We start from the raw sequence: 18773 nt of genomic DNA, 5'->3' as shown, positions 1-18773 counted from the left end.
TCTCCGGCCATGTAGGACATGCCTGCTTCCCATTTGCCTTCTGCCATGATTGTAAGTTTCCTGAGGCCTCCCCAGCCATGCTTCCTATATAGCCTGTGGAACTGTGAGTCACTTAAACCTTTTTCTTTATAAATTACCCAGTTTCAGGTATTTTTAAAATAGCAATGCAAAAACAGATTAAGACAGTGGTGTTTATATTTCATGCTCCTAGACATTTTTTTTTGAGACCTAGTTTCACTCTTATTGCTCAGGCTGGAGTGCAATGGCACAATCTCATTTCACTGCAACTTTTGCCTCCCCAATTCAAGCAATTCTCTTGCCTCAGTCTCTCCGGTAGCTGGGATTACAGGTGTATGCCACCATGCCTGGCTATTTTTTTTTTTTGTATTATTAGTAGAGATGAAGTTTCACCATGTTGGCTAGGCTGGTATTGAACTCCTGACCTCAGGTGATCTGCCCACCTTGGCCTCCCAAAGTGCTGGGATTACAGGCATGAGCCACTGCACCTGGCTGCATTTTTTATTAAACCACTCTCTGTATTAGGCTGAATAATGACTCCAAAGGTATCAGTTCCTATCCTCTGGAGGCTGTGCTACCTTACATGGAAAAAGGGTCCTGCAAGTGTGATTAATTTAAGGATGTAGTGATAAAGAGATTATTATGAATTATCTGGATAAGCCCTAAATTCGATCATGAATGTCCTCATAGGAGAGAGGTAAAAAGAGATTTCATAGAAGAGAAGGCAATGTGACCACAAAGGCAAAGACTGCAATTATTATGCAACAAGGCAAGGAACGTCAACAGCCAACAAGAGATAGAAGAGGAAAGGAGTGGATCCAGGGAGTGTGGCCCTGCTGATACCTTGATTTGGGCCCAATGATACTGATTTTGGACTTCTAGTCTTCAGAACCGTAAGAGAATAAATTCCTGTTGTGTTAAGCCACCAAGTCTGTGACAATCTGACACAGATGCCATAAGGCAACAAATATACTCTCTTAGAGCATTTACATTGAATTTCAATTAGAGTAAAAAGAAATTATTTTTTCCACCTACCACACTTATCTGACTCAAGCTCTTTGAGAACATGATGTGTATCAAGATCATATTTCTATGCTCTGAGCCTAGCATACTGCTTTGTACATAACAGGTGCTCAATAAACATTTGTTAAATTATGTTACTAAAATACCAAGTATACAGAAAAGAAAGCAGGCCTGACACTGCTATCCTTAGAAAGGCCTGTTATAACATTGTCCGTGGCTAGCATCTGAGAATCTGGATTTCAGGAGACTTCCCACCATTCCCAGTACTCATAAGCATGCCTTACTGTCTAAACCGTTTGTGCAAACAATTTGGGTCATGCTCAATACCTGGTTTCCTTCTGGGGATCTCAACTTTTGGTACATGCCAGGGAGAAGTTGCCTATATGACCAACCTCCAATAAAATCCTTGGGCACCAAGTCTCTAATGAGCTACACCTTGGTGCACAACATTTCACACATGTCACAACTTGCTGAAGGAATTAAGAACGTCCTGTATGACCTCACTGGGAGAGAACTCCTAGAAGCTGCTATTGGTTTTTTGGGATTTCACCCATGAGAGTTTCCCTTGGCTAATTTTGCATTGTGTCCTTTACTATAATAAACTGTAGGCATGGGTACAATATATGCTGAGTCTTGTGAGTCCTCCTAGCAAATCATTTGAACCTGGTGGTAGTCTTGGGGACTTCTGACACATGAATTCAAAGCTTATCCATTACATATCTAATCACTTCAAATATCACAGTAAGTTTCAGAAAGAGATTATATAATACAGAACCACATATCTGAAACACAGGTTAAATGGCACAGGTACGTGAACCAATCTGTAGTCTGATTATCATCAAAAGGCCGAATGCAGATTGGGGACATTTTAAAGCTGAATGCTATTGTATTCTTTTTTGTTGTTGTTTTTGAGATGGAGTTTCACTCTGTGGCTGAGGTTGGAGTGTGGTGGCACGATCTCAGTTCACTGCAACCTCCGCCTCCTAGGTTCAAGAGATTCTCCTGCCTCAGCCTCCCAAGTAACTGGGATTACAGATGCATGTCCTACCCACGCCCAGCTAATTTTTGTATTTTTAGTAGAGATAGAGTTTCACTATATTGGCCAGACTGGTCTCAAACTCCTGACCTCAGGTGAACCACCTGCCTTGGCCTCCCAAAGTGTTGGGATTACAGGCGTGAGCCATGGCACCCGGCCTGAATGCTATTGTATTCTAACATCACATTTTTCATCATAAGTACATATAAAGTATCTATAACTGAAGTCTGTACACAGTTTATTAAAACAATTCTTCTAAGGTTGGGCGCTGTGGCTCATGCCTTTAATCCCAGCACTTTGGGAGGCTGAGACGGGCAGATCACCTGAGGTCAGGAATTCAAGACCAACCTGGTCAACATGGAGAAACCCTGACTCAACATGGAGAAACCTGTCTCTACTACAAATACAAAAAATAGCCGGGCTTGGTGGCAGGTGCCTGTAATCCCAGCTACTTGGGGGGTTGAGGCAGGAGAATAGCCTAAACCTGAGAGAGGTTGCAATGAGCCAAGATTACACCATTGCACTCCAGCCTGGGCGACAAGAGTGAGACTCCATCTCAAAAAAAAAGAAAAAAATGCAAAGGAAATAAAGGTAATCACATAGCTCAGTTTGTAAATTTTTCCTAAATTTTTGAATGATATATATGAAATATTAAAAATGAAAAAGTAGGCCGGGCGCGGTGGCTCAAGCCTGTAATCCCAGCACTTTGGGAGGCCGAGGCGGGTGGATCACGAGGTCAAGAGATCGAGACCATCCTGGTCAACATAGTGAAACCCCGTCTCTACTAATACAAAAAATTAGCTGGGCACGGTGGCGCGTGCCTGTAATCCCAGCTATTCAGGAGGCTGAGGCAGGAGAATTGCCTGAACCCAGGAGGCGGAGGTTGCGGTGAGCCGAGATCGCGCCATTGCACTCCAGCCTGGGTATCAAGAGCGAAACTCCGTCTCAAAAAAAAAAAAAAAAAAAAAAAAAAAAAGAAAAAAAAAGAAAAAGTATATCACTTAGTAAAGCCAACAATTTAGACCCTCACAATAATCTTAAGTATCATTATCTCAATTTCACTGATAGAAACATTGAAGCTCAGAGATTTTTACCCAAGATTACACAGCTGGTGTCAGAACACTCTGGCTCTAAAGCGGTCAACAATTTGCTCTATGTTCTTGGTCAAAATACTTCATTTATTATTTTCTGTTTTCTTCTTACATAGAAATCATATCTCTATATCCCATATATCTTATTATAATAGCCACATAATAAAATCAACATGAGGTCAGGCACAGTGGCTCACACCTGTAATTATAGCACTTTGGAAGGCCGAGGCAGTAGGAGTGCTTGAGTCCAGGAGTTTGAGACCAGCCTGGGCAACATAGCAAGACCTCATTTCTATTCTTTAAAAGCTAATAAAATAAAATCAACATGAAACCATTTATAAAATGCTAAGGTAACACAACATACAAAGATACATAATGATGTATAACGAAACCTCCTATGTACATGGAAAGAGAAAGGGCCGTGAAACTCTGGATGTTTTTCAGCAATTGCAACTTTTTTTTTTTCTGGAGGCCAAATCCAAGTAAAAATACAGACAGTGCTCAATTCATCTCTGAGGGCAAGCAAAATGAACCATATTCCATCTTCTATCTTCTTTTTTTCTCACGTGTTTTTCCCTATTTCATGCCAATTTCATGCCATAATTCCTCAATATTCTATTACTCTTGTTCATCTGTGGCTTTTCTATGTTCTTATATTCTCTTACCCACATGGGCTCTTTGCTCATCTCTCTAAATACCTGACTTATTTACTATCCTCTCATGACTTTCAATGACCTTGCAATAACAAAAAAAGAAAGAAAGAAATCTGTTTATTTTCTCCATCTTCATTTTCAGGTTTCCTTCTTAATGATATAGACCTAACAACAGATAAGGCCAGAGAATTTAAACAAAAATCACATGAACCTTTGTTTGCATGTGTAAGTTTAGAGATAAACCAAGATCTCATTTATTCTATTGCCTCTTTGTGAGAGCTAACATGCAATTGCTGGAAGTGGAACATGCTAACCACAGAGCTAATACAACTCAATGTGAATACTGGCAGTCGGCCAGGTAGTTATCTTAGAGAATGAAATTAAAAGCAATTATAAAGGAAGAAGGTTAAATTTCTACTTGTTTAGATCACACTTGTAGGCAACAGAAGTGAACAGAAACCTTTAATTTTTGACAAAATTAAGTATTATTATTGGCCTATAAAGATTTACATCTTAAAAAGACAAATACAATGTAAACATATTACAAGTCATGCTATAGAATATTAAGAGATTTAAAAATAAATAACATGGTCAAAAAAGAAAATCTTATGATAAAAAGGGAGAGCCTGTCTTCCACAAAAACAATTCCTGGATTTTCACTTACCACTTCTTCCGAATCTCTAAGTTCTTCCTTTGCTCTATTTGTTTTGTTGACCCACAAGTTGCAGCTGTCTTTAACATAAATCATTTCCCTTACCAGTTAGCCTCAAACCACTGCCCACTCTCTACATTTCCTTTCACCACTCAGCTCTGAGAAAGATTACTTTGTGTTCTCTGCCTCTGTTTTCTCAACAACCATCTCATTCCCATAAAAAGTAACTTCTGCCCCTCCACCCTACTGAAATCACAAAGGATTATCAGGCCTGCCAGAACCTCTCCTCCATTCTCAACTTCACTGTGGCCTTCACATTACTAACTTCTTTCTCCTTTCCTATGGCCTTTGCAACTGACTTCTCTAATTACTCACGTCTAGATTTCTCTAAAACTCTCAATCCTTCTGTCTCTGTTGCTCCATCTTCTTTTGTTGAGTTCCAAATGAAACATACTATCCAGATTCTCCTCCTTGGTCCCTTTTTTTCATTTTACCACTTGAGGATCAGTTCTCAGGTGCAAGCTCTTTTCCCCCATTCTTATAAAACTGGTTCCTTCTCATTTGTCAAATCTCAGTTTAAATACAACTTTTTTTTTTTTTTTTTTTGAGTCAGAGCTTCACTCTTGTTACCCAGACTGGAGTGCAATGGCGCGATCTCGGCTCACCGCAACCTCCACCTCTTGGGTTCAAGCAATTCTCCTGCCTCAGCCTCCCAAGTAGCTGGGACTACAGGCATGCACCACCATGCCCAACTAATTTTTGTATTTTTAGTAGAGACGGGGTTTCACCTTGTTGACCAGGATGGTCTCGATCTCTTGACAATACAACTACTTTTTATAGGCCTTTGTTAGCATTCATCTAAATTTGTTTTTCCCTATCCCACCAAACACAAACATACCATTAGTCTATAACACAGCACTTCATTTCCTTCACAGTACTTATCATAATTTATAATTACAAATATATATACTTGCTTATTTCTTGCCCTTCTCAATAAGTATAGAGACCACATCTGTTTTGTTCACTATTGTATACCTGGCACATTGAAGACACATACTAAATAATCAGCAAATAACTGAATACATGATCTTATTCATTCCTATTGTATCAACTCTTAGATATGAAAGACTTTTAAAACCTTACTACTCCACCCTTATTTCTACAATTTCAAATACACCTGTTGAACAAACTGCTTGACATTTTTTACATGTGATTCTCACCCTACATCTAAAATTCATTTTGCTGAAAATTCAACTCATACACTACCATTATCTTTGCATAAAACTATGTTACTATCTCAAACATAGCATACATTACAATCTGCTTTATTGTTGTTTTCCTAATTGAGGTCATGAATTATCCCATGTTCATCGTTGCATTCCTCCTAGCACATAGCTCAGTCTATGTATTAACCAAGTACTAAGAAAATGTTAAGGCACTGCTTCCAAGAATCCAAAGCCAGCTAAATATTAACTTACCTTCTAGCTCCAGGCTCTGTCATTGCTATTGCACCAATACATTTGCCTGCAGTCATCTGAGGAATAAAGTGCTTAATCTGTTCTTCTGAGCCATAGTTTGCAATATAGGGCATGGCAATTGCTGAATGAACACCAAAACCTGGGCCTTAACAATTTGAATAAGCTCTTAGAAAGAAAAAAGAAGAAAAATTAAAGCCTAAAATAGCAATTAAAAATGACTATTGTAACAACAGTGTTGTTACAATAACAACACTGTAATTAAAGGGCCTATGAAACTGCTTGGTAGTAGCCTATCTCATCACAAAGCTGTGGCATTACTGAGTATTTTCTTAGTATTTTATTTTTACTAATTTTAAAAGTTCTGATTCTAACACAATAACAGTGCTCACTAGAGTTCAATGAACACTTATTTAATTGAGAGATAAAGTATTTTAAAATATGAATCACCTGCAATTATATTCTTATAACACAGTGGAATAATAACTGTATTCCTCTAATTATCTTTGTCATAAGAATATATTTTAATAAGATGGAGTCATGGTTAAAACAAGTAAACAAAAGAACAAAAATAAAAAATAAAAAACAACAAACAGAATAAAAGAAAAAAGAACAGAAAACAAAACAAAAGACGGAGTCATGCAGTAAATTTTGTACTTTGCTGTTTTCTTTTAAAATTACGGCACATATGCACACAAATAAAAAATTTAAATTTAAAAATAAATTATACGATACAACAAAATTCTATTTTTACATAGATTTTAATCTTAAATAGCTGCAAAATACTACAAGTTGTTTATTTACCATAATTTTCTTATCCATTCTCCCACTTCTGGACATTTAGATTGCTTCAAAATTTGGAGAATTATGACCTAACATGACAATGATTTCTGAACACAGTATCTATTTTTCCTATAAAATTATTTTAAGATAAATTCCCTAAAGTGGCATTCTAGGTAAAGGAGCAGGAACTTTTTTTTTTTTTTTTAATGTTTTTGCCTTTCTAGTCCCCAAAAGATTTATTGTTCCAATTTATAATGCCACCATTAGTGTATGACACTTTCACTGCAATCTTGTCAGCACTGGGTATTAGGACTTTTCATTTTCACTAGCTTTATAGATACTCAAAATGATACCTCCAGATCAGTTTAATTTGCATTTGATTGGTACTGAGGATGAACTTCTCTCACTTAAGAAACCTATTTGCATTTCTTTTTTGATGAATTATTGCTTCAAATTCTTTACCCATTTTTCAACTGCAATCGTTATTTGTTCTTGTATATTAAAATTCCAGTATATTTGATGGAAATATTTTTCTTCTCCACTGTTCTCTTTCAACTATCTTTTCTAAAGGGGAAAAGTAATCATAAGCGTCGACAGAAAAAAAACTTTCTCTTTAATTTTCAATAGCACCTATTTCAGCAACTTAAAGGGATTTTCTTCTCATCCCACATTCAAAAAATCTGCAGGAGTACATGAATGGTATAATCTTTTACATTTTACACTGAATTTTCAATCTTCCAAGAAGATTAAAAAGCATTTTTTTTTTTTTTTTGTCATCTCAGAAAGGTGAGCAGTGTGTTTACAAAACAAGACTCAACCTAAAGGTCTCCATACTTACTGCTCCTCCCAGACAACAGCTTTGGGTACAAATCCCTTCCAATCCCACCATGACGCTCTGCAATATCAACACCAAGCAGTCCTTGTTTTCCAGCTTTTTCCCAAACCTCCCTACTTACTTCTCCAGCTTTCTCCCATCTGTAAATAACAAATATTTTTAAATCAGAGAATTTTTTTTCATATTAGTTAAATGACCACAATTTTGAACTTATGAATGATTTTGTGCAGAAATGCATTCTTAATTTAAGGTAATTATTTACATTAGCCATATGCTTCTATTTGCCTCTGACTCTTATCACTTCTCCTCCTCCTTTTTTCTGTTTTTGTTTTGTTTTGTGTTTATTTGTTTGCTTTTTGTTTTTTTTAAGAGACAGGGCTGTTACCCAGGCTGGTGTGCAATGGCACAATCATAGCTCACTGCAGCCTCAAAATCCTGGGTTCAAGCAATCCTCTCACCTCAGCCTCTTGAGCAGCTGAGACTTCAGGCATGTGCCACAAGGCCAGGCTAATTAAAAAAAAATTTTTTTTTTGTGGAGACGGGGTCTTATTATGATGCCCAGGCTTATCTTAAACTCTTGGCCTCAAGCCGTCCTCAAACCTTAGCCTCCCAAACCACTAGGATTACAAGTATGAGCCATAGTACCCAGCCTTCTCTTCTTTATGTTCGCCATTTCCTTTCCCCATCTTGACTATTTATTGGACTTGAAAATTATACCCACTGATATTCATTGATGTAGTTTTGCTCAGCTGGTACTCTTACATACAAGCTTAGTTACGCTATGTCGTCATGGGAATTTGCCTAACCTGTTATTGTAAAAGGCAATTCTCCTTGGCATATTTCCTTAAAGTGCTGAACTTACGGGACAAGCATACAAAAGCTGACAAAGTAGAGAACCTCATTACAGTTTAAATAGGAACACCAGGAGAGCAGAAGCACCTTGCACCATAGCTCTATATCAAATGAACTTCTGAAAACATTAGACATTTGTGTAAGATAGGCATCCTCAGCTTTTCTTCTTTAAAAATAAGAGTGGCAGGATGAGGAAATAGATGGCTAGATGGAGATAGTGAAAAAATATCTGAAAATTTTTGTATTTTTAAGTGGATTATAATTAATAAGATATGGGGTATTTGAAAATACTGATTGAAGATAGTTATAGACACTACAAAAAATTTAAGAGTTGGATTATTAGGTGTGGTTTGAATATAGTTGTTGCCTACAGTAGCTTTGGAAATATTTTTATTATTGACTTAAAATTTGTCAGCTCCTATTTTATTTCAAAGCCTTCTCAACATTTTTTTTCTGGAACAAAGTTTAAAAGCAGTGAAGAAATAAACAAAAGAGATTCTATTAGAGCAGAGTGTACTATGTCTCTCTTGTCTTTAAGAAGCTAGTTGAGGCCAGATGCACATTCGCTCCTGTAATCTCAGCACTTTGGGAGGCTGAGACAGGAGGATCGCTTGAGCCCAGAAGTTCAAGGCTACAGTGAGCTATGATCAACGCCCCTACACTCCAGCTTGGGCAACAGAATGATACCGTATCTCAAAACCAAAAAACAAAAAACTAAAAAACAGAAATTAGTTGTTTTTCACCAAAGACTAGTCATGGCTTCTGGCTTCTGAGTTTAGCTAACTTTGGTCATTCTTACCAAGAAGGTATTAGTAAAAACTTAATGGAAGTTACTTTTAATTCTATTTAAAAATCATTCTAAACGTCATAAAGTACAAATGTCTCTGACTTAAGACAGTTCGACTTACAATTTTTTTTTACATATGGTGCAAAAGCAATTCATGATCAGTCAAAAACATACTTACTTCAAGTATCCATATAACCATTTTGTTTTTCATTAGAGTATTTAATACATTACATGAATTATTTAGTACTTTATTGCAAAGTAAACATTGAGTTAGATGACTTTGCCTAACTGTAGGCTTATGTAATTGTTTTGAGCACGTAGGCTGGCCTAAACTATGGCATTTAGCAGGGTAGGTGTATAAAACCTCACAAACTTATGATGTTCCTGAACCATTTCTCTCTTCATTTTTACTAATCTTCTAATTTCTGCTTCTAACATAATAACAGTGGTGCTGAGAATGTTTTTGTTTTTATAATAATGTGTTAAAATAATAACAATGCAATTTTGAGTTATGATATTTTCAACTTGTAACCCCATCCTAAATTGAGGAGTATCTGTACTGACACTGAGTGAATTTTGGAAATGAAGTAAAATCTTATTGTAATAGAAATGATAGGTTTTTGGTCAATAAAGTAATAGTAATTAATCAAGAAGTATCCAGAGGTAACCAATTGCTTACCAAGGTTTGTATTATGCTGACTTTTTGAGCTTTTAGTTTAATTAATCATGAAGGAGAAAAAAAAAAGACTGTGAAATTGACTAGTATTTTTTTGCCACTTACCCACGGTTTAAAAAAATACGACTCTTAGGCTAAGTTGCAAATTTTTAAATTTTCTTTTTTGTGTATAGTACATTTTAAAATTCATTTAAAAATCTCTAAGAATCCCGGGATCTTACAATGTTATGGTGAAGAGCAGTAAACATGTTAATAAAGCCCTGAACATAGTATGTTTTTTGTATAGCAATGCATGATATTCTGGGAAATGGTCCTATCATACCCCTAATATTTACTACATTAGAGGAAAATGTGCTACTTACTCTGAGTGATAAGGAATCATTTCTTCTTGAAAAAACTTCCTTACACTTTCCCGGAAAATGTCATGCTCCGAAGAAAAGATTCTTCTAATTCCTGTATCTGTTAACTTTTTAGCAGAAGAAGTTTCTAGACGTTCTTCCTCTCCGGAATGAGAACATCTTAAAAATATATATATGCAGTAAGAAAATTAAGTGAATTGTTACTCTTCAGATCCAAAGTAATGCCACTGAACAACATGGATTTCTTTCACAGAGAAACTGGAGAGGTGAGTAGAAAGAGTTTGAATTTTGACAAACCTGGGTTCAAATTTGAGCACCACCATTTTTGGTAGGATCTACCTAATGTAGGTGGAATTAAGAAGTACCTTATCATTATTCAACTCAGTCTCCACCTCCAAATCCTTAAAGAAGACAGTGCCTAGAACTAACCACAGGTCTGACATGAGGTGAAATGCAGTATTGTCATGTGACATATGGATTAAATTATGTAAAATTCAAATAGTATGATAGGGTAATACTGATACATTTTCATATCATGTACAATGTTTAAAATAATGCAAAGCCTCCAAAATTAGTATTTTAACCAGAATCACACAATTTCGAATTGCAAGTATATAAGATGCAAACTGTGTTGATGTTATTGCCATGTTACAAAGCCAATCTGGATGGAGATAAAAATACCCACCAATCTCTGTAAAGATTTCTATGGAATTATTTAAGACATACTCCCATCCCTCCCATACCAAGCTTAAAATTAGACTGCTCTGTAGTTCCTTTAGTTCAGTGGTCTTCAACTTTTTTTTTTCCCTTGAAGTACCCCTGAAAGAAATTATGAAAATCTATGCATCATTTTGTACATTTTTAAGTTCACGTCTAAAAGACTTATCATATATTCAAATCTTGCCAAAAGATGTTTTTTCTATTATGCATTAAATTCTGATTTAGTGTATTTCTTCCTTAGTTGGGAACTGCCTTTTCTTTTCTAGTCCTTATCCAAAAAAGACCTATTTTGTGTAATTAATTAAAGTAGACGTAAAGGGTTTTTTGGTTGTTGTTTTGAGACAGAGTCTTGCTCTGTCACCCAGGCTCCTCCTCGGTTCAAGCCATTCTCCTGCCTCAGCCTCTGGAGTAGTTGGGATTGCAGGCACCCACCACCACACCCAGCTAATTTTTGTATTTTTAGTAGAGATGGGTTTCACCATGTTGACCAGGTTGGTCTTGTACTCCTGACCTCAAGTGATACACCCATCTTGGCCTCCCAAAAGCCTGGGATTACAGGAATGAGCTACCATGCTCAGCTGCTATTACAACATATTTCTAAGGTCTCCCTAAGTATCATTTTTAGTGGCTTATTTATTCATTTAGTTGACAAATATTTACTGAGTGCCAATTTTGTGCCAGGCACTATTCTGGTAACTTTGGATATGATAATGAACAAAGGACTGAGACGAGGACAAAGATCTTGGCTTTTAAGCTTACATTCTAACAAAGGGAGACTGAATAAACAACAAACAATAAATAAGCAAATTATATAATACCTTAGGATGGGATAAGGACTATGGAAAAAAGAAGAGAAGAGATCAAGAGTATGTGCCTGGGGGGAGACAGAGACAGAGGTTGCTGTATGAAATAGTGTAGTAGGCTGGGCTCGGTGGCTTACACCTGTAATCCCAGCACTTTGGGAGGCTGAGGCATGAGGATTGCTTGAGCTGAGGAGTTTGAAACCAGTCTGGGCAACATAGCAAGCCCCTATCCCAAAGAGAGAAAGAGAGAAAAAGAAAGAGAAAGAGAGAAAAAGAAAGAGAAAGAGAACAAGAGAGAGACACCTGCCTATAAGTGAGAACATGTGGTGTTTGATTTTCTGTTCTTGTGTCAGTTTGCCGAGAATGATGGTTTCCAGATTCATCCATGTCCCTACAAAGGCCATGAGCTCATTGTTTTTTTATGGCTGCATAGTATTCCATGGTGCATATATGCCACATTTTCCCTGTCCAGTCTATCATCGATGGGCATTTGGGTTGGTTCCAGGACTTTGCTATTGTAAACAGTGCCACAGTGAACATTTGTGTGCATGTGTCCTTATAGTAGAACAATTTATAATCCTTTGGGTATATACCCAGTAATGGGATTGTTGGGTCAGATGGGATTTCTATTTCTGGGACCTTGAGGGATCACCACACTTTCTTCCACAATGGTTGAACTAATTTACACTCACACAAACAGTGTAAAATTGTTCCTATTTCTCCACATCCTCTCCAGCATCTCTTGTCTCCAGATTTTTTAATGGTCACCATTCTCATTGGCATGAAATGGTATCTCAGTGTGGTTTTGATTTGCATTTCTCTCATGACCAGTGATGATGAGCATTTTTTCACGTTTGTTGGCCTCATATATGTCTTCTTTTGAAAAGTGTCTATTCATATCCTTTGCCCACTTTTGAATGGCTTTGTTTGTTTTTTTCTTGTAAATCTGTTTTAGTTCTTTGTACATTCTTGATATTAGCCCTTTGTCAGATGGGTAGATTGTAAAAATTTTTTCCCATTCTGTTGGTTGCCGGTTCACTCTAATGATTGTTTCTTTTGCTGTACAGAAGCTCTGGAGTTTAATTAGGTCCTATTTGTCTATTTTGGCTTTTGTTGCCAATGCTTTTGGTGTTTTAGTCATGAAGTCCTTGCCTATGCCTATGTCCTGAATGGTTTTGCCTAGGTTTTCTTCCAGGGTTTTTATGGTGTTAGGTCTTATGTTTAAGTCTTTAATCCATCTGGAGTTAACTTTAGTGTTAGGTGTCAGGAAGGGGTCCAGTTTCTGCTTTCTGCACATGGCTAGCCGGTTTTCCCAACACCATTTATTAAACAGGGAATCCTTTCCCCATTGCTTGTTTTTGTCAGGTTTGTCAAAGATCAGACGGTTGTAGATGTATGGCATTGCCTCCGAGGCCTCTGTTCTGTTCCATTGGTCTATATCTCTGTTTTGGTACCAGTACCATGCTGTTTTGATGACTGTAGCCTTGTAGTATAGTTTGAAGTCAGGTAGCATGATGCCTTCAGCTTTGTTCTTTTTGCTTAGGATCGTCTCGGCTATGCAGGCTCTCTTTTTGGCTCCATATGAAGCTTAGGGTGTTTTTTTCCAGTTCTGTGAAGAAGGTCATTGGTAGCTTGATGGGGATAGTGTTGAATCTATAAATTGCTTTGAGCAATATGGCCATTTCCATGATATTGATTCTTCCAAACCATGAGCATGGAATGTTTCTCCATCTGTTTTTGTCCTCTCTTATTTCCTTGAGCGGTGGTTTGTAGTTCTCTTTGGAGAGGTCCTTTACACCCTTTGTTAGTTGTATTCCTAGTATTTTACTCTCTTTGTAGCAATTGTGAATGGGAGTTCACTCATGATTTGGCTCTCTGTTAGTCTGTTATTGGTGTATAGGAATGCTTGTGATTTCTGCACATTGATTTTGTATACTGAGACTTTGCTAAAGTTTTTATCAGTTTAAGGAGATTTTGGACTGAGATGATAAGTTCTTCTAAATATATAATCATGTCCTCTGCAAATAGAGACAATTTGACTTCCTCCTTTCCTAATTGAATATGTTTTATTTTTTTTTTCCTTGCCTAATTGCTCTGGCTAGAACTTCCAATACTATATTGAATAGGAGTGGAGAGAGAGGGCATCCTTGTCTAGTGCCAGATTTCAAAGGGAATGCTTCCTGTTTTTGCCCATTCAGTATGATATTAGTTGTAGGTTTGTCATAAATAGCTTTTATTATTTTGAGATACGTTCCTTCAATACCTAGTTTATTGAGAGTTTTTAGCATAAAGGGCTGTTGAATTTTGTCAAAGGCCTTTTCTGCATCTATTGAGATAATCATGTGGTTTTTGTCTTTGGTTCTGTTTATGTGGTGAATTACATTTATAGACTTGCATATGTTGAACCAGCCTTGCATCCCTGGGATGAAGCCTACTTGATCAAGATGGATAACCTTTTTGATGTGCTGTTGCAATTGGTTTGCCAGTATTTTATTGAAGATTTTTGCATCTATGTTCATCATGGACATTGGCCTGAAGTTTTCTTTTCTTGTTGAGTCTCTGCCAGGTTTTGGTATCAGGATGATGTTGGTCTCGTAAAATGATTTGGGAAGGATTCCCTCTTTTTGTATTCTTTGGAATAGTTTCAGAAGAAATAGTAGCGGCTCCTCTTTGTATGTCTGGTAGAATTCAGTTGTGAACCCGTCTGGACCTGGACTTTTTTTTTGGTTGGTAGGCTATTAATTGCTGCCTCAACTTCAGCCCTTGTTATTGGTCTGTTCAAGGTTTCAGCTTCTTCCTGGTTTAGGTTTGGGAGGGCGCAAGTGTCCAGGAATTTATCCATTTCTTCCAGGTTTACTGGTTTATGTGCATAGAGTTATTTGTAGTAATCTCTGTTGGTAGTTTGTATTTCTGTGGAATTGGTGTTGATATCCCCTTTATCTTTTTTATATTGCATCTATTTGATTCTTCTCCCTTTTCTCTTTTATTAATCCGCTAGCAGTCTATTTTGTTGATCTTTTCAAAAAACCAGCACCTGTTGATTTATTGAAGGACTTTTTGTGTCTCTATCTCCTTCAGTTCTGCTCTGATCTTAGTTGTTTCTTGTCTTCTTCTAGCTTTTGTGTTTTTTTGATCTAGCTCTTTCAATTTTGGCAATAGGGTGTCAATTTTAGATCTTTCCTTGCTTCTCATGTGGGTATTTACTGCTATATATTTCCCTCTAGACACTGCTTTAAATGTGTCCCAGAGATTCTGGTACATTGTGTCTTCATTCTCATTGGTTTTGAAGAACATCTTTATCTCTGCCTTCATTTCATTGTTTATCCAGTCAACATTCAGGAGCCAGTTATTCAGTTTCCATGAAGTTGTGCATTTCTGAGTTAGTTTCTTTTTTTTTTTTTCGAGACGGAGTTTCGCTCTTGTTACTCAGGCTGGAGTGCAATGGCGCGATCTCGGCTCACCGCAACCTCTGCCTCCTGGGTTCAGGCAATTCTCCTGCCTCAGCCTCCTGAGTAACTGGGATTACAGGCACGTGCCACCATGCCCAGCTAATTTTTTGTATTTTCAGTAGAGACGGGGTTTCACCATGTTGACCAAGATGGTCTCGATCTCTTGACCTCGTGATCCACCCGCCTTGGCCTCCCAAAGTGCTGGGATTACAGGCTTGAGCCACCGCACCCGGCCCTGAGTTAGTTTCTTAATCCTGAGTTCTAATTTGATTGCCCTGTGGTTTGAGAGACTGTTTGTTATGATTTCCATTCTTTTGCATTTGCTGAGGAGTGATTTACTTCCAATTATGTGGTCAGATTTAGACTGGACATGATGTGGTGCTTAGAAGAATGTATATTCTGTGGATTTGGAGTGGAGAATTCTGTAGATGTCTATTAGGCCCACTTGGTCCAGATCTGAGTTTAAGTCCTGGATTTCCTTGTTAATTTTCTGTGTCGTTGATCTGTCTAATATTGACAGTGGAGTGTTAAAGTCTCCCACTATTATTGTGTGGGAGTCTAAGTCTCTTTGTAGGTCATTAAGAATTTGCTCTGTGTATCTGGGTGCTCCTGTGATGGGTGCGCATATATTTAGGATTGTTAGCTCTTCTTGTTGGATTAATCCTTTTACCATTATGTAATGCCCTTCTTTGTCTCTTTTGATCTTTGTTGGTTTAAAGACCATTTTATCAGAGACTAGGATTGCAACTCATGCTTTTTTTGCTCTCCATTGCTTGGTAAATCTTCCTCCATCCCTTTATTTTTCTCCTATGTGTGTCCTTGCATGTGAGATGGGTTTCCTGAATACAGAACAGTGACGGGTCTTGACTTTTTATCCAATTTGCCAGTCTGTGTCTTTTGATTGGAGCATTTAGCCCATTTATATTTAAGGTTAATACTGTTATGTGTGAATTTGATCCTGCCATTTTGATGCTAGCTGGATGTTTTTCCTGTTAGTTGATATATTTTCTTCATTGTATCAATGGTCTTTACCATTTGATATGTTTTTGGAATTGCTGGCACTGCTTGTTCCTTTCCTTGTTTAGTGCTTCTTTCAGGAGCTCTTGTAAGGCAAGCCTCATGGTGATGAAATCTCTCAGTGATTGCTTGTCTGTAACAGATTTTATTTCTCCTTCACTTATGAAGCTTAGTTTGACTGGATATGAAATTCTAGGTTGCAAGCTCTTTTCTTTAAGGATGTTGAATATTGGCCCCCATTCTCTTCTGGCTTGTAGGGTTTCTGCCGAGAGATCTGCTGTGAGTCTGATGGGCTTCCCTTTGTGGGTAACCCAACCTTTCTGGCTGCCCGTAGCATTTTTTTCCTTCATTTCAACCCTGGTGAATCTGATGATTATGTGCTTTGGGGTTGCTCTTCTTAAGGAATATCTTTGTGGTGTTCTCTGTATTTCCTGGACTTGAATGGTGGCCTGCCTTTCTAGGTTGGGGAAGTTCTCCTGGATAACATCCTGAAGAGTGTCTTCCAGCTTAGATTCATTTGCTCCATCACATTCAGGTACATCTATCAAACATAGATTAGGTCTTTTCGCATAAACCCATATTTCTTGGAGGCTTTGTCCATTTCTTTTCACTCTTCTTTCTCTAATTTTGCCTTCTAATTTTATTTCATTGAGTTGATCTTCAGTCTATGATATCCTTTCTTCTACCTGGTTGATTCAGCCATTGAAAATTGTGTATGTTTTGTGAATTTCTCGTGCTATGTTTTTCAGCTCCATCAAGTCATTTATATTCTTCTCTAAGCTGTTTATTCTAGTTAGCATTTCATCTAATCTTTCTTCAAGGTTCTTAGTTTCTTTGCATTGGGTTAGCACATGTTCCTTTTGCTTAGAGAGGTACATTATTATCCACTTTCTGAAGCGTGTTTCTGTCAATTCATCAGACTCATTCTCCATCCAGCTTTGTTTCCTTGCTGGTGAGGAGTTGTGATCCCTTGGAGGAGGAGAGGCATTCTGGTTTTTGTTGTTTTCATCCTTTTTGTGCTGGTTTCTTCCTATCTTCATGGATTTATCAACCTGTGGTTTTTGTAGTTGGTGACTTTCGGATGGGGTCTCTGAGTGGACATCCTTTTTGTTGATGTTGAAGCTATTTCTTTCTATTTGTTAGCTTTCCTTTCAATAGTTAGGCCCCTTTGCTGCAGGACTGCTGGAGGTCCAATCTAGACCCTGCTTGCCTGGGGATCACCCTCAGGGCTGCAGAACAGTAAGGGTTGCTGCCGGTTTCTTCTCCTGTTATCTTCGTCCCAGAAGGGTACCCACCAGATGTTGGCTTGAGCTCTCCTTTATGAGGTGTCTCTTTGGATATATTGGGGTCAGGGAGCTGCTTGAGGAGACAGTCTGTTTCTTCTGGGAGCTCAAGTGCTGTGCTGGGAGCTCCATTGTTCCATGCAGAGCTGCTGGGCAGGTACATTTAAGTCTGCTGCAGTGGAACTCATAACCGCCTCTTTTTCCAGGTGCTCTGTCCTAGGAAGGTCGGGCTTTATTTATAAGTTCCTGATGTGCTGCTGCCTTTTTTCTTAGATGCCTGGCCCAGCACGGAGATAGTCTAGTCACAGTCTGCCAGCAGAGGTGTTGCTGAGCTGCCATGGGCTCTGCCCAGCTGCTGTGTGAACTTCCTTGCGGTAGTGGCAGATGCCCTTCCCCACACCGAACTGGACTTTCCCAGGTCCAGCTGCACTTGCTGTGACACTCTCAATACAGAGCGTTTCAGATTGCTTGTTTTGTGGTTTTGGGACCCCCCAAGCCAGATTACCTGGCTCCCTGTCTCAGCCCCCTCCCTTTCAGTTGAATGGGCAGCTCTGTCTCCCAGGTGTTCCAGGTGCCAGTTGAAGGAGCTACCCAGATTTATTTGAGTTTCTGTGCGCCAACCCATGGCACTGGCTGAAACAGCCATGCTGGAAACTCGTGGTACTTTTTGGCCTGGGAATCTCCTGGTCTGTGGGCAGTGAAAACTCGTTTGGAAATGCAGTGATCACTCACCCTCTGCGTTGTTCTTGCTGGGAACTGCACTCCAGAGCTGGTCCTATTCTGCCATCTTGGATCCTCCCCAAGAGGAAGTTTTAAAAAGAAAGTTTTGGCTAGGCAGGAGGCTCATGCCTGTAACCCCAGCATTTTAGGAGGCTGAGGAAGGAGAATAGTTTGAGGTTCTAAGTTCAAGACCAGCCTGGGTATCATGGGGAGACCCTGTCTTTATAAAGTAAATAAAAAGAAAGTTTTACTTATATTATAAACAATTAGAAGAATTTGAATTTTTTTTTTTTTTTTTTTTTTTTTTTTGAAACGGAGTTTCGCTCTTGTTACCCAGGCTGGAGTGCAATGGCGCGATCTCGGCTCACCGCAACCTCCGCCTCCTGGGTTCAGGCAATTCTCCTGCCTCAGCCTCCTGAGTAGCTGGGATTACAGGCATGTGCCACCGTGCCCAGCTAATTTTTTGTATTTTTAGTAGACACGGGGTTTCACCATGTTGACCAGGATGGTCTCGATCTCTTGACCTCGTGATCCACCCGCC

General features: G+C 38.4%; 1 protein-coding gene across 1 annotated transcript in view; it reads right to left on the bottom strand.

Annotated features, from left to right (window-relative positions):
• ACADL (acyl-CoA dehydrogenase long chain) overlaps positions 1-18773 on the bottom strand; it is an 86657-nt gene that overhangs the window by 22897 nt on the left and 44987 nt on the right. The window contains 4 exon segments of the mRNA XM_064372758.1: positions 5952-6116; positions 7570-7594; positions 7597-7706; positions 10244-10399. Coding sequence (XP_064228828.1) covers positions 5952-6116; positions 7570-7594; positions 7597-7706; positions 10244-10399 — 456 coding nt within the window.

The sequence above is a fragment of the Aotus nancymaae genome, unplaced genomic scaffold (assembly GCF_030222135.1).
Source record: "Aotus nancymaae isolate 86718 unplaced genomic scaffold, 86718_ANA_hifiasm-v0.15.2.pri h1tg000008l, whole genome shotgun sequence".
In the NCBI taxonomy this organism is placed as follows: Eukaryota; Metazoa; Chordata; class Mammalia; order Primates; family Aotidae; genus Aotus; species Aotus nancymaae.
The sequence above is the reverse complement of the archived record's forward strand: the minus strand, read 5'-3'. Positions and strand labels throughout refer to the sequence as shown.